The 16,116-nt window shown below is 38.8% G+C and overlaps 2 protein-coding genes across 2 annotated transcripts; both read right to left on the minus strand.

Moving 5' to 3' along the window:
* Window positions 1–4,616: 4,616 nt before the first annotated feature.
* On the minus strand, window positions 4,617–11,412 carry rnf207a (ring finger protein 207a). The gene is made up of 7 exons (XM_060858290.1): window positions 11,068–11,412; window positions 10,197–10,361; window positions 8,004–8,189; window positions 7,686–7,737; window positions 7,480–7,597; window positions 7,312–7,404; window positions 4,617–5,168 (listed from the first exon to the last, which is right to left on the minus strand). Exons 2-7 carry the CDS (start codon window positions 10,347–10,349, stop codon window positions 5,126–5,128), a joined length of 645 nt encoding a protein of 214 aa, XP_060714273.1. The 5' UTR covers window positions 10,350–10,361; window positions 11,068–11,412; the 3' UTR covers window positions 4,617–5,125.
* A 1,580-nt stretch (window positions 11,413–12,992) lies between these two features.
* Window positions 12,993–15,828, minus strand: LOC132838428 (uncharacterized). The gene is made up of 3 exons (XM_060858741.1): window positions 15,686–15,828; window positions 15,547–15,599; window positions 12,993–15,473 (listed from the first exon to the last, which is right to left on the minus strand). The coding sequence occupies exons 1-3, from the start codon at window positions 15,694–15,696 to the stop codon at window positions 13,315–13,317; spliced, it is 2,223 nt and encodes a 740-aa protein (XP_060714724.1). The 5' UTR covers window positions 15,697–15,828; the 3' UTR covers window positions 12,993–13,314.
* Between the last annotated feature and the right edge of the window lie 288 nt (window positions 15,829–16,116).

Below are 16,116 nucleotides of genomic sequence, written 5' to 3' on the forward strand. Positions count from 1 at the left end.
GTCGGATAATTAGAAAATAGAGACTTTAATTAATCGATGATAAGTTATTTGCAAGAACAATAAGCGTTATTGTAGTTTTCAACAAATGGCACCTTTGCGAGTTGTAAAAAAAAAGTCAAATATTATTTACCGTTTCCTATTAAACGATTACGATACACTGAGTACAAGCTTATTAAAGCTAATTTTAGACATTTATTTGATTTTTACAAAACCATTTTGTTTTTTATCTAAAAAAATGATGTATAAATGTTAAAATAAAAAGATAAAAGCGAAATGATCTGCCAGATTATTCTCTGTGAATGAGAAATACACTCATACACATATTACAGACAATTTAGGGATGCTAATCGGTCTAAAGTGCATGTTTTTGGACTGAGGGAGGAAACTGGAGAATCCAGAGGAATCCATGTCTATAATAAGAGCTTACTCAGGGTCTTGTATGATGTCATATAAGCTAATTTAAAAACTTTTGAGAGAAGGAGTCAGCAGTCGGAAGTAAAGCCGACACGGAAAACGTTCTCAGTTTCTCAATAAAACGAAAAGCTGGATTTTTTTTTGCCTTATTCATTAAATGTAACTATAAATGGATAAACACGTATATTGTGCCACTTTTGAATAAATACATTTATTAATTGTTTACTAAGGGGACACGGTGGCTTAGTGGTTAGCACGTTCGCCTCACACCTCCAGGGTTGGGGGTTCGATTCCCGCCTCTGCCTTGTGTGTGTGGAGTTTGCATGTTCTCCCCGTGCCTCGGGGGTTTCCTCCAGGTACTCCGGTTTCCTCCCCCGGTCCAAAGACATGCATAGTAGGTTGATTGGCATCTCTGGAAAATTGTCCGTAGTGTGTGATTGCGTGAGTGAATGAGAGTGTGTGTGTGCCCTGCGATGGGTTGGCACTCCGTCCAGGGTGTATCCTGCCTTGATGCCCGATGACGCCTGAGATAGGCACAGGCTCCCGTGACCCGAGGTAGTTCGGATAAGAGGTAGAAGATGAATGAATGAATTGTTTACTAAACTAAGCGGTATGTCGTATGCGCTCCATCACACCCACTCCGTCATTGATGATTTTCCTATAATTGCAAGACCTAAAGTATTTTATTCTGTACGTAATGATGTTCATGGTGAGAAGAATAATAAACAATAACATGGTGAGTTTAATAAAAAAGTAATAATAATAAATGATAAAATGGCTGTGTTAATCCACGTTTTTTTACTTTGTTCTCTTTACGTTCTTAGTGTGATTGAGTCACTGGATCGCGACCATAAGACGTATTTGATCTGCTAAAAATGATTCATGGCCACATCTCCAGCAGAGCTTTATATCCTAGCTGACCTACTTCTGAGTGGTGATGCTGTAATCTGAATCTGTTAGGACAAAAGAAGTTCATGTTCATGATTACAATCCAGCGTGAAATGTCTCGATCTTGGATGAATTTTTATGCAGATGAAATACGATAGAGGCGAAGATACAGAAGTCTAGAGAATGTTTTCGGTCAGAATGCGAGCAGGATGTTAGAGGCGGATGGAGCAGGAAGGGTGAAGTAGGTGCATGATGAATGACCGTGACGAAATAGGGCTCTGAGCTGCAGCTCCATCCGACACGTCGCTTTTTCAGTGGTTTTAATGAGCCTGAACCCTTTGACTTCTGTCTTGTAGGAGAATCTGCTCTTAAGGATAGAGATGACCCCGTTACTGTACTATTGCCTTACACACGCTTTCACGCACTGGCCACTTTCTCATTTCACTGTTAGATACAGTACACAAATTGCAGTGAAGTAAAAACCTGGTTACTCCTTCTATACTGTGCCTTATAAAAAGTACTTTATAAACTACCTTATAAAAAGAATTAATAGGAATAAGGATAGAATGCGGGGGTCACGGTGGCTTAGTGTTTAGCACGTTCGCCTCACACCTCCAGGGTCGGGGGTTCGATTCCCACCTCCGCCTTGTGTGTGTGGAGTTTGCATGTTCTCCCTGTGCCCCGGGGGTTTCCTCCGGGTACTCCGGTTTCCTCCGCCGGTCCAAAGATGGGTTGGCACTCCGTCCAGGGTGTATCCTGCCTTGATGCCCGATGACACCTGAGATAGGCACAGGCTCCCCGTGACCCGAGGTAGTTCGTATAAGCGGTATAAAATGAGTGAGTGAGAGAGAGGATAGAATGCTATGTGCAGGATGATTACATGTTATAGCAGGATGTGCAATTGTGTAGTACAGTGAAACTCTTTCTTCACATCTCCAAACTTTGGAGGTTGAGGTCGGAGCACAGGGTCAGCCATGATACAGCATCCCTGGAGCAGAGAGGGTTAAGGGTCTTGCTCAAGGGTCCAACGGTGGCAGCTTGGCAGTGCTGGGGCTTGAACCCTGATCCTCTGATCAACAACCCAGAGCCTTAACTACTTGAGCAGCTCTTTATAGAAAGATGGAGTCCTTGGACTATAGTGAACTAGAACTGATGTATTCGTTGATGGAAACGTCAAAGCACTTTTGTTTAATTTTATTTCATTTCTGCCATTTGGTAGAAGCCCTTATCCAGAGCGACTTACATTTTATATCTTTTTTTTATACAACTAAGTATTTAATGGTTAAGGGCCTTGGTCGGGATACATTTCTAAACAGTCTAATGTCTTATTCAGTAATTGCACCTGTTGGCAGTAAGTAGCATAAATCACTTAAGTGGTATATTCCACAGGTATAAGTGGAATGAATGACTTTGCAATGTGCTGTTATTGGAAAACAGTAAAAAACAATAATAATGATAATAATTCATAGTAAAAGTAATTCTGGGTGATGCTACGTATTAATGTAACAGCAGAACTGAAAGAGTTTTATTCCTTATTCCACATTCTCATTTACTCGACAGCTAGGTTTCACAAATACCTGACTGCTCTGAATAATTGGTCGTATACCATACACATGATGATGATGTATGAGAAAGAAGATAATGAAGCAAGAGAGAGAGAGAGAGAGAGAGAGAGAGAGAGAGAGAAATACCTTCCCTCAGATCATGGACGTAAACTAATGTACAGCAGCCGCATATAAGAGACAAAGAAAAATGGTTTGCTGTTGCTGAAGTTGTGAGACGGTCGGAGAGGGGGGTTGTGTGGAGCACAGGGAGTTTATAATCCTTCATCAGGCCTCACGTCACCTGCTTGGGGATGATTTATAGGTAGATTGGTGCACTCGCTGCAAATCTGCAGTTCGTTTGCCTCCTGGGTTATTCTGTATAATTCCACATAATGAATGAACGAATCAATAAAAGTTGCTTGTTAGTTCGATCATTCTGTTCCCATATCCTGGAAATTTGAAGTCAGAGAGCTAAATGCAAAAGATTATGAGTCTGAATCAATCAATGATACATCGTTTTGTCACACGCAATACAAAATACTTTTGTCTTTTCTTAAAGTTAGAGTAAATCATTTCCTGGGGAAATAAATCCTCACCTTTGTGTGTGTAATGTACAGTCATTTTTTCCCCCCGATAATTTTAGAAGCGATGATATAATACATTAGGTCCCACTAATGCACTGTAAGTAAAATCTTATTTTCTGTACACGTAGTTAATAGGTGGACCGCTCACCGTCGTTACATGTGGTAGCCGCTTTTATACCTGTCTATTTTCTTTGTTCTTGTCGCCGTGTGATGCTGTGAGCTCATGCATCTGCTGCAGTGGTGACAGCTCGGCCGTGAGAGTTACAGCCTCTTTACTTTTGGCCGTACTCTTAGAGGGTGATGACAGCCATGATCAGGACATGCAGGATTTTACGAGAGTTCTTTCTTTAGGAACTGTTCAGCACACACTCACACAGATAACTTACTGAAGACATGTCTCTGTATCTCAACCGTATCCAAAAGTAACCTCACCTTTCCTCTTCTGCCACAGAAATAAATCCGACAACTTAATTTTATTTATTTCAGTGTTTCCGTACTGTTTTTCCACCCAGCAGCTCCTTTCTGAGCGTAACAAATACGTGTGAGATATAACATGAAGCCCGTTCTTTAAAATGTAGAATACATGAAATAATGAAAGTTGTATAAAACATTCCAATGCACATTCCATGTCTAGTGTACGAACCCCCATCTGTTTCTAAACACGTAAAAAGTTAATAATATTTATATAAGCTGTCGCAGCAGCAGGATCCCAACATAAAACTCTATTTAAATACGATTCAACAAATGTTAGGTTCTATTTCAGCTAGGAATATACGAACATCTCAATTTATTTTGAAATAATGCACAACATTTGACAACCGATTCAACATGAATTCAAGCTCGAAAAGACGTAAATTGAGAATAAAGAAAACAAAAATAGCGAAATTCTTGAACTAGTTTTGCTCAAGATGCTTAATCTAAAAAAAAAAATCAAAAATCAGTTCAAGTTCACAAGTAGTGAAGTTTCTATTTATTTATTTATTTGTTTGTTTGTTTGTTTATTTAATGAACGTTAAACGTTAATGAACGTTAATGAAATTTTTAAAAAAATTAACACTTGAAATAAACACTTTTCCTGTTGTAACATTCTTTGTATTTAAATACACAAAGTACACAAACTAGAATACTTGTGTTTTTTATACGTTTATTTCAAGCACGATTTAAAATATACGGTAGGAAGTTTCATTTTGTGACTCAAATCAAACAGGAAGAAATTTTCAGTCATTCATAAGTGTATTTAACATGCAGTGTATATGATTGTACTGTAACCTTTACAGTAAATTAAGTCACTTCAGTTGTACTATATGTATTATAGTAAGTAATGTAATTATACACTAAAGGTCTGTAAATTTTGTGTTTCAGTAAATGATACAACAGTACACCTCCAGCAGTGTACGCTAATACTTTACCGAACAATAAAATTCACTCTACAGTTTGCGCTAACTTTCTTGCAGTTTCCATATTTCCTGAAAGTCATCCAGTAGAAACCTTAAATATTTAGTTCACATTATTGCATTTGTTTTGGACTTCGTACCGGATGGGGTTACGATGAAGGTCCTTTACCTTGTTGATTGAAGACGCTTTGTTTCGAATGGTGGCTCTTTGCACAGCGGTGTCTCTGAAATATTTCTGTGTTTGCTTTGCCAGCAGTGGTCTGAGTTCTTTAGTGGCTCACGCTGAAGGGTTCCTGCTTTCTTATTTCTGTGTGAAACCCGACTGTAGGCTGTGAAAGGGCTCTCTGGTGGGAAAGAACCCAAGTTAAGTGACCAAGTTGGTCTTCAGCACTGGTAGGTATATATAAAGGACTCAACTGACTCAACTGACTCAACTGGAGCCAAACTTATTAGCTATACTTATTCTTTAGGTTGTTTTGTACTGTGATTACAATGGGGTTATGGAATAAGTTGAATTTAATTACAAATAACTTTATAAATCAAATAAATCTAAAGGGGTTTTGAGAGAAACATGTAGTCTGGGTAGCTAAACAAAGAAACATACTAAAGAAAACAAAATTTAAGAAGAACTAATATTCTTCTGAATAAAGCTATGTAACGGTGCTTTTTTCTTGCTGTAAATTATAGAATTATGTATTTTTAACAAGAAACAACTAAATTTATATATTATTACATTTTATATACAGTGATACCTCGAGATACGAGTGCTTTGACATACGAATTTTTTGAGATACGACCAAATTTTTGCCTTGAGAGAGAAGCAAATTTTTGAGATACGAGCATCCGAGCCACCGCCCCCGAAACAAAGATCCCCAACAACCACGTGTGCTCTGTTTCCCCCGCCTCCGCTTCCCGCGTCTCACTCGGTTAAAGCCGCCTTCACACTGCACACGACAAACGATGGCCGATAAACAGGAAGTCATTCATTTCATATGGAGTGTCGCAAAGGCGCTGCGTGAGGTGCCGACCATCTGCGGATCCGTAATTTTCGGATCCGTTTTGAGCGTTATATCCGTTAAAAAAATTTGAACTTGTGCGACTACACCGCATCCGATATGCTGACCGGACAGGTTTTTGTTAAAACGACCGGCAGATGTTAGTGAGAAAAGAGTGACAAAAAAGGCAAAAACAAGTAGAGAAAAGTGATGAAGAAAATTAAGCAAAATTAATGTAAATAAAACAGAAATTGTAGCAATTAAGTTCAGTTAAGAGAATTTCAGTTAAGTTCGTTAATTTTAGTGAAGTTTAGTTAAGTTCCATTTAAGTGTAAAGTAGCATTAAGAGTGTACAGTAGCGAGTAAGCGAACTCCTCCTTCCTGTTTACTCCTCCCTCAACCTCCGTGCGCATCTTCCGTGAAGTAAAACCAGTTTATTTTGTTAACATTCTCTTTTATTACTGTATGTTTTTATACAGTATTTGTCATTTATAAATACAGGTACTGTACATTTTTTTTTTCAAAACGCATAAACAAAACAACTGGAGTGGAATTTTGCGAGCTGGAACGGATTAATGGGATTTCAGTTCATTTAAACAGGGAAAATTGATTTGAGATACGAGCAATTTGAGATACGAGCAAAGTCACGGAACGAATTAAACTCGTACTGTATCTCAAGGTATCACTGTATTATTTACTTATTTGTTTTGAATAAATGTATATAAGTTGTGAAGTACTGAAATTTAGATAGACTTTCTGGGCTAATGGTGCAACAGCCAATCAACAAGACAATCAAATATTAAGTTAATCCAACAAATTCTATAAGCATTTCTCCAAACAATATCTCTAGACATCTTTTCCTGGTCACTGTTGGTAATCATTCATTCATTCATTCATTCATTCATTTTCTACCGCTTATCTGAACTACCTACTATCTCAGGCGTCATTGGGAATCAAGGCAGGATACACTCTGGACGGAGTGCCAACCCATCGCAGGGCACACACACACACACACTCTCATTCACTCACACACTCACTCACTACGGACAATTTTCCAGAGATGTCAATCAACCTACCATGCATGTCTTTGGACCGGGGGAGGAAACCGGAGTACCCGGAGGAAACCCCCGAGGCACGGGGAGAACATGCAAACTCCACACACACATGGTGGAGGCGGGAATCGAACCCCCAACCCTGGAGGTGTGAGGCAAACGTGCTAACCACTAAGCCACCGTGCCCCCCTTGTTGGTTATCAGTATGTGCTTTTTTCTTGTACGGATTTTGTTGTATTCATAGATTCATAGTCACTTTTCTGTTACTATAAACACATCCAGCAGACAGATCGCAAGTCTAATTATGCGTTTAACATAAAAAGTTGATGGTAGATCTAAATGCCAAATTATGGATGGGAATAAAATAGCACACCATAAACCAAGTTTAGTCTTTTATGACAAAATTCTGAGAATTCTGTTTTCGCAGTGTATAAGATCACCTGTGCTGTGGTTCATGGGTTACTGTACTATCTTCATAGATCTTCAGCATGATCTCACTGCAGCCATCTTCAGGTTCTTTTGGCTCCTGGAACCTAAAATCAAAATCCTAAATCAGATTACAAATAATGTACTAGGATTTTAATGATAACAATGGGAATGTCAGCTACCTGGGATCAAGGCGCTCCCTGACTTTTGCTATAGACAATATGTACGGTCCAATATGTCGCGCAATTGTCATCAAATAGGAGTTTTCTTGCTTTAGCTGAAGAAGATCATGGAGCTGCGCTGAGATTAGAAACGAAGTATGTGTTTCAGAAGATAGATTGAGGAACATCCAGATTTACAGGAACAGCTGAAAAATGCTCAGACTAACCTTCGTAGATCTCCTGCTCATTAGTGACTCTCTGAAACGTCTCCTCCCAGGCCTATGAAAAATGTACACACAGTGAGATGTTTATTAGAGGAAAGTTAGTCTAGACTGTTGTGCCAATTTTTCCACTCATGACTGGGAGTACTCTAGCGGAAAGATCTCAAAGAAAGCATGATAATGTCTTTAGAATTCTACCTAATATCAGAACTTTTGAAGACTTCAAGGTTACACATTGCATGCTGGACTTTTCCTTGCTATTTCTCTCCTCACTAATTGCAGGAGTAAGGAGGACTGCACCATGAAGAGATCCTTCTGCCTCACCTCCTCAAACATTGTCCTCAAATTCTGCATGGCAGAATACAGTGCTTCAATCTGCTCATCAATGTGTACAGATCTCTCCAGGATCTCCTTCGTGGAGTCTGTATTGATGAGTGAGTGGTGCTTGGTCAGGTCTCTATGTAGCTCCTGCATCTGATCCTTCAGCTTTTGAATATCGGTCTGTAGAACCTGGTTCATAAAACAGTTACACGTAGGTTTATTTGCAGTTACGTAACATGGTTCACAAGAAAATCCAAACAGGCTTGTCCAAATCTCTCTAGTTATATAGTAGATGATAAGCAGTAAACTAAAAGAATAGTATGTCCAAATTCTCAATATTCATAAAACAATAGAAAAACAATAAGAAATACCCAGATGATCTGCTGTCAGAATTAAAAATAAGTCGTTCATGTGGTTAACCCAAACTTGTTTAACAACACCTGAGTAAATCATTAACATGTTAAAGGTCTAAACAAGAAAAAACAGTTTTTTTTAATTTGGTACTGAATCAAATGCAGTATGTACTGAAACAAATGAATAAAAAAACAAAAAACAAAAAAAAAACACACCTTTGACACTTTCATTGTAACTTTGAACAAATGTTTTAAACTCATGGTATCTTAAGTATGTAACTTAGTGATCCAGCATTAATGTATTCAATGTTAGAGATTTAAGCACTTATGTACGTCGCTCTGGATAAGGGCGTCTGCCAAATGCTGTAAATGTAAATGTAAATGTAAATTAATCGCAAAATAAATTAGGTAAGTATTGAATCAAATGCAGTAGGTATCTGGGAAATACAGTAGGTGAATCAAATGCAGTAGGTATCTAGGAAATACTGTACAGTAGGTGAATCAAATGCAGTACGTACTGAAACAAATGAAGTAGGTACTGCATCAAAAGCAGTAGGTACTGAATCAAATACAACAGGTACCGAAATCAAATGCAGCAAATGGTTAATCAAATGCAGTATATACTGAATCAAATACAGTAGGTACAGTAAATTTAGTTTAAAGCAGTGAATGTAATTGCTACCACAAGCAAAAAGTCCCACGTCCTTTCCCTTTAGTTGAATCACTTTTTTTGCTGTTCCGTTTCATCTGATCTGAGCACTGCTCGCACAAAAAAAGTAGAAACACATTCTTTTTAGGCTGCTTCCATTTTATTGTAAAGAATGTTAATGCTAATATCAACCTATAGATGTTGCCAGATGTTACTTAATTCTAATTCTAATTTGTATTGCAGACATCTAATTATATTTGTACAAAGTAATTTAATTACAAGAACTGTTTGTATGTCATTAATCATAAATTACATTAGGGTGAAGGGCTCTATCTGGCAACCTAACCCTAAGTCCTTCATTCTTTGATTTGTTGCCTTGGCAACTGATTCAAGTCTCCATGTAGAAGGCTAAAAGGGTTCCAAGTACGCTGTTCCTTGTGATGACAGAAATAACTGTATGCATCCCAACATTTTGTTTGCTTATTTGTTTTTTCTTGAAATAGACAATATTTAGTCAAATGTACCACATGCACCTACTAGCACACAGTGTCGCTTAAAGGACCATTTAGCAGATAATAAATTTAAAAAACAAAACTTACTAGCTAAATAGCTAAATCTAACACTCTAATGGGTTCTTTAGATTGTCCTCCTGGAGGAACCTTATAGCAGAATTACTTTTAGAAAAGATTTCAAAGTAGAACCGATAACCATTTAGAGAACCTTAATAAAAAGATATTGAACATTCATTCATTTTCTACTGCTTATCCGAACTACCTCGGGTCACGGGGGGCGTCATCTCAGGTGTCATCAGGCATCAAGGCAGGATACACCCTGGACGGAGTGCCAACCCATCGCAGGGCACACACACACTCTCATTCACTCACGCAATCACACACTATGGACAATTTTCCAGAGATGCCAATCAACCTACCATGCATGTCTTTGGATCGGGGGAGAAAACCGGAGTACCCAGAGGAAACCCCCGAGGCACGGGGAGAACATGCAAACTCCACACACACAAGGCGGAGGCGGGAATTGAACCCCCAACCCTGGAGGTGTGAGGCGAACGTGCTAACCACTAAGCCACCGTGCCCCCGATATCGAACATATTAAGGGCATATGAAATAACAACACTGTTTTGCCTTCTGATAAAATCTAATGTTTTTTGATGTAGGTGGCGAATGAGGTTCTCACCTGATACTTGTTCTCATAGTTGCGACAGTGCTTGGTGAAGGGCGTCTCCTCACCCTCAGCCAATAGGGCCTTGGTACTGATGTAGCGGTGTGAAGTTGCTCTACATCTCAGACAAGGAACCTGAGGCATGGTTCTCAGAGAAAGTGATGACATGGACTGAGAAATCTGTTCCATGAGGAAGGTTAGACATGGAAAACACAGAGAACGGACATTATCTCAAGACCTCTTGCTAAAAGTATGTGAACCATTTAATAAGAATGCAATAGACATCACAACATGGTTCTTTTATTTGTTATTCCAAAAGTCCTGTGAAATAATTTCAAATACACACTTTCTGATGGGAAAATGATGATTAATACCAGTTATTTCTACAAGAATGTTCCTTATCTTAGCTTCACACTGCCATTAAAACTTTAGAAGAATTACAAGTTATGAAGAAATGTACTCAAGGGAATACTAAATAAACAAAGATGTTAAAGATAATGCACAGTAATCTGATTAAAGAAGACTTTTAGTCATTTTCTGCTCAACTGTGGACTTTCTTGGCCTGGTTCTTGGTAATGTTTTAACTTTGTGTCTAATGTCAATAAAATAAATAAGAAAAGTAAGGTCCTGGGTGTTACTTTTACCAGAGAGAATCCATATCAGTATTATCCACACTTTTTCCCCCAAAATGGCCAGATCTATGCACAAACCGAAGAATATTAACCTATAGTTATGATATTAAATAAAAAGGAAATACTAAGCAGGAAGATTCCTTAACTTCATTTAAATTAGTCACTATGCCATTATGCCAATCAAGACTCATATTAATGGATATGATTCAAAATCAGCTCATTAAAAAAAAAAAACAAAGCAGAATTTGGATTACCGTAATAACGAAGACCTGATAAATCTCTTTTCTGCTGGCTAAACAAAAAGATGTTGAGTTCCTTGAGCGTTTCTAGGAGATATGGCCATAACCATGTCATGTGTAAGACTTGGCCACTCCGTCTGACCCACCACTGATTTAAGATATCGTCACAGGTGGTGGAACAAGCTGGCCTCACATCCCTCCCTCTCTGTATGTCGGCCCTGTGCTCTGAGCTCAATCCTGAAGAGTTCTGTGTAATTCTGTTAAAAATAGTGAGAGAAACCAGAACGTGGCCTAGGCCCGCGTGTTGCCATGGTCAGGCTGAAAGAGCTGAAAACAGCCGGGGATGATTGATGTGGAAAGTTGTTGACGACACCTGCGTCATCCAATATCCTCAGAGAAAAAGAGGTCGAAGAATTCCATGATGTTACCTACAACCCAATCAGTCAACAACTGCATACGTGCTACATCTACACAATACTTCATGCCGATAGATATGGTGAAACAAACACTGCAGGTTTCCAGGAATGAGAATGAGAAATCCCAAGGAGAGGTTACTGTTATTGCACAAACATGCCGTTATGGCACCTGCCAGAGGCCTTAAAATAGAGCGAGGCCCGGTGCTAGACGAGCTTTAGCACTTCACACGTTGCCATTCCACAACACTCCTCTTTGGTATGCAAGTATGCTTAGTTCCACATGCTGGCCATGCCAACCAAGCAAAAGCAAGAGATTGTAATGTTGAAACATTACAATGATTATAATGAAAATGCTAGCTCCTATACTTGGCGTATATGGAACACTTGGCGTAAGTGCTCCCACCCATGATGACCTATCAAACACTATTTTAGCTTTGAGCTTCTCAGAAAATGGTTATAAAAAGTATATATCAGGGAATGGGAGTCATTACAAATCATTTAGTCACTCTTGGCCCTTCTGCCACTTTATTCACAAAGCATGTCAGTGTGCACAACCTGCCAGCATCAAGCTGACCTTGGTCACAGGAACCAACACTCAGAACTGATTTAGATGCAGCACTGTCATATATTTTTTATTTATTTATTTTTTTTTGAATGATCTGTAACACTCCCAGTCTATCTTCATTTCACAAATGATATTACCCTAATCCCCCTGGCTAACATCTAACACATTATATTACACCGAATTTACATTAAAGATTGACAGTGTGTAATATTTTTTGGGATATTGCCTTCTTCTCGTCCTATATTTTCAACATCTACTCGGTGAACATTTACGCATGAGGGATGTGTGCATTTTATTAGTAAAGTCAGCCTTATCTGTTATCTGTATATAAGCAGACAACACAGACAACTATAGAACATTTAAAACATTCACTATGTACCCATTGATTTCATTCACTTTAATATTTTCCTAGTTAATATTATATAGTTAAAGTTTAGTATAGTTATAGTTAATATTTTTCCTAGTTTCAAACCAAAGCTATCAGGTAAAATGCATCCTCGTGACTTCTATGTACTTTTAAATAAAACATGTTTATAAGTGAGTCAAAACAATCCCTGACATTAGGACCATGAAAACCCTCTAGATAGCAAACAGGATGATAAAAGGTCAACAGTGTTTTGTCTGTGTAGAAGAAAATGTTTCCACTAAAATCCTAAACCATATATTTTGATGTGCATGCACAAACCAGGGAGTGTCACGAAACAAGTATGGCAAATGGAGGTGGTACCAAATTCCATTTTTTTTAAGGTTCTCTGATTTAAGGATCCTTCTAACACAATAGCGATCCTATTGTTGTATTTTAATATACTGTATACACACACACCACACTTGTGTGTGTGTGTGTGTAATCAGAACTGACACCCAAGCATGCAGGAAACAGAGATGAGATCTCTTATTTAAAAATTATTATACCATTCCTTGTCAGTATGAGCATACAGTAGCAACAGACCAAAGAAGAGTTTTTCATAAAGGCAGTCTTTATTTACATCAGCAGTTTAATAAATTGCAGCAGAGCCAACTCAAACTGGAACAATAAAGGAAAACCTTGAGTTCCAAGGTCATCACATGCACTAAAATGTCATTATATGAGATTTGGTTTAAGGTTTCAGTAAACATACTATTTGGGGAAAAAAAAAAAAAAAAAAAAAAATCTCTCAGTAGAATTTGCTCAGTGGTTGTTTTATGAAACACCTCAAACTGCAAGACAAGGTCTTTGGTAGAAATAAGACAATTTTCATTTTCCATCAGTGTTTAACACAGATACTGGTAGTTACTATGATTTTAATCATGTTCATTCTGGGTAGGACTGAAAGAATCCTTCCCAGACTGGAGCAGTGGCCTGGAGTCTCTCAGAGCAAACCCTGAATCTGGATGTGATGGTCCATACCAACTTCTTGGAGAGACAGGTTGACTTTCTGGACTACTGGGTGATGATGTCAAAGACCTGAATATTTGTTGGGAAGGCTTGACAAGGACACCTGACGGATGTCCGGTCTGGTCCACGACATACCCACTTGCAGGGTCAGAAACAGACCTTGGCATAGCAACTCCAGCTCTACCTTGAGACAAAAGTAAGGAAGCAGGACTGTAATAACCCCAGATCTGTTTAGCTGTATAATTTTTTTGGATAGAGGTAGTCAGATTGGCAGATTTTGACTGTCCAGTTTGTAGTTGGTTGTAGGTCCTGGATATAGATTGCTCATCTGGGAGAGGCAAGCTTGACAAATAATTAAATAGGTTTTTAGGTTTGTATGGATGAGAGTGAATGGAGTCTAAAGGTTTGGAAACGGTCCTTTGAGGGTTCTTTTGAGGGAAATCACTGTTCTGTGCAGAGTCAGAAACCATGAGAGAACCATAATGTTGCCAGGTTTGAAAGCCTTCTGACTTTACAGCCTGATCAGACATCTGGGGAATCAGATTTGTTTTTAACTGGTCAAAATCCTTAACAGAACCCATTTGTGTATACCTTGTTGGAAAATATTTGTAGTTGGGTTGTAGTGGCTTAATCATAGGGTAAGATCTCCCATCATGCCTGGCTATGATGTATGGATTTGGAAGCAAATTGGAACTGCTAGCAGTAGTCAGAGAATGTAAAGTATAGGCATTATCAGCTGAGCCATACCCATTTCCTGACTGTGCAAAACCATGCCTTGAATCACCTGTAGTCACTGCAGAGGAAGGAGAACTATAATCAACTTTAGAAAAAGAAGGTCCAGCTTGATAGAGTTGTTGCATGTAGTTGCTTTGAGCAGTCTTAGCACTGCTAGACGGCTCATACGCTGAGGTACGTATACTTTCAGATGTGCCATAGACATTTTTTGGTCTTGTAAATCTATATACAGAATCAGGCAATGATACTGTAGTTGAAGTTGAGTCATAGACATCTTGAGAAAAATCAGCTAGCTGCTGGCTACTCTTCACCGGTTTGGTTGTTTGCTGCATATAGGTAGATTGAGCTGCCTTGAAGAAAATGGAGGATTTGTTATTTGTGTCTGCTGGGCGGTCAGCATTTCCCACTTGTATAAAACTTGGTTCCGTGGCCCTTGATTCTGGAGTTAATGGACTTGCCAAGTAAGGTTTGGGGGCAGTAACTGGCTTTATTACTGACTGATGAGGGTGGCATTTGCTGTGACTTGGTATTTTAAGCTGGGAAGAAAACCTTTGATAGTTCAGTCCTTGGCTATGCTCAAAAGGCTTAGAAGGTTCAGCAGTAGGTTGGTCGACAGCCACCGACGGTTTGATGGGTGCACCAGGTTCATGCTTATGCTGGGCTTTGTCGATAGTTTGTACAAGTTGTTCATTACTCTGATTTGGCATAATAAATGTTATTATGGGACCGCTTGAGATCACCATGCCTTTTAGTGAGGGTTTATTTCTTGAATAATATGTAGCAGCCATAGAGTTATAAGCATCTCCCTGATGTGTAGTAGCATAATTATCCTGAGAGTACCCAGTCTGATAACCATTTTGGCCAACTGGTGCAGTCTTGGATGATGTCACAGACCTGCTAATAGGAGGCTTATATTTTGTAGAAAGTGCAGATCTAGTGGAGCTGTAGGCACCAAGTGGTTTTAGAAGTCTATACACTGAACCATATGATACAACACGAGGAGTACTAGGCTCATACTCAGCATTTTTGTTAAAATCTACAGGTTGCATGTTTTTAGAACCACTGACTGAAGGGCTGGAGTTTAGGTAAGAGGCAAAAACTGAGCCATAGGCATCATTCCTTGAGTCCTGTGAGGCCCCGCCAGAAGAAATAGCAGCCTTGAATGATGGATCATAACTGGCACCTCTTGAGACCATCCCAAAGCAAGATCCTTGGCCCTTTACACCACTGCATGAAACTTCTTGTGGCACCGGTTCACTTGTCACAGGGGTACTTTCTGCCTCAGTAAAGTTTCCTGGTTTACTTCCATATTGAGAGGCATAGCTGTAAACTGGGTGACAGCAGGGAGTTAATACATCGGTTATGTTTTGTTAACAGCCATTAAAATTCTATTATGAACTCACCAGTTTCAGCACTAATATTCACAGCAAGATTCAACAGGAGTAGCCAATATACCCTACCAAATGAACAAATCAGTAGAAAAATTAAAATCTAGTTAAAATAAACCTATTACAAATTAAAAGAAACATGAATTAAGCTCACCTCCAAAGCATTCTTGAACCTATTGCGAACTTTAGTCCAAACCTCAAAACCAAAAACCATCAATGTCTGCAACCGTTGTGCAATAGGAATGTTATACTGAGAGTATGTGCTCATTAGTGAACGTCTGGCACCCAGATTCACAACACCTGCTTATTATGGTAGTCATTAATTAGCCCCCATGTCTCACCTCTTTCTACACAGAATGGATTTGGGTAGTTAAGTAATTAGAAGTGGATCCTATAATCTGCTCAGGAGCCTGAGTGGGAGTATTTTCTCAAGTAGAAAAGTACCTTTAATTAGTAAAAATTCTGGAATTGTTTCTTTTTCCTGCTTTAGCCTCATTCTTAGTGTTCTCATGATAGACTCATCCACAGCGACCCTGACTATCAATCAGTTCCTAAAAAGAAAGGAATGGTTATAATGTTATCTGA

The sequence above is a fragment of the Tachysurus vachellii genome, chromosome 22, assembly GCF_030014155.1.
Source record: "Tachysurus vachellii isolate PV-2020 chromosome 22, HZAU_Pvac_v1, whole genome shotgun sequence".
NCBI classification, from domain to species: Eukaryota; Metazoa; Chordata; class Actinopteri; order Siluriformes; family Bagridae; genus Tachysurus; species Tachysurus vachellii.

What these genes read in the sequence shown, in the direction of transcription:
- LOC132838428 (XM_060858741.1), bottom strand. An exon ending in GAATATTAGTGCTGAAACTG is followed by an intron (nt 15,474 to 15,546) that starts GTGAGTTCATAA and finishes GCTGTCACCCAG; the next exon opens with TTTACAGCTATGCCTCTCAA.
- rnf207a (XM_060858290.1), bottom strand. Translation starts at nt 10,349, where the DNA reads ATGTCATCACTTTCTCTGAGAACCATGCCTCAGGTTCCTTGTCTGAGA. An exon ending in ACTATGAGAACAAGTATCAG is followed by an intron (nt 8,190 to 10,196) that starts GTGAGAACCTCA and finishes TTTATGAACCAG; the next exon opens with GTTCTACAGACCGATATTCA. An exon ending in AGGGAGCGCCTTGATCCCAG is followed by an intron (nt 7,405 to 7,479) that starts GTAGCTGACATT and finishes TTTTGATTTTAG; the next exon opens with GTTCCAGGAGCCAAAAGAAC.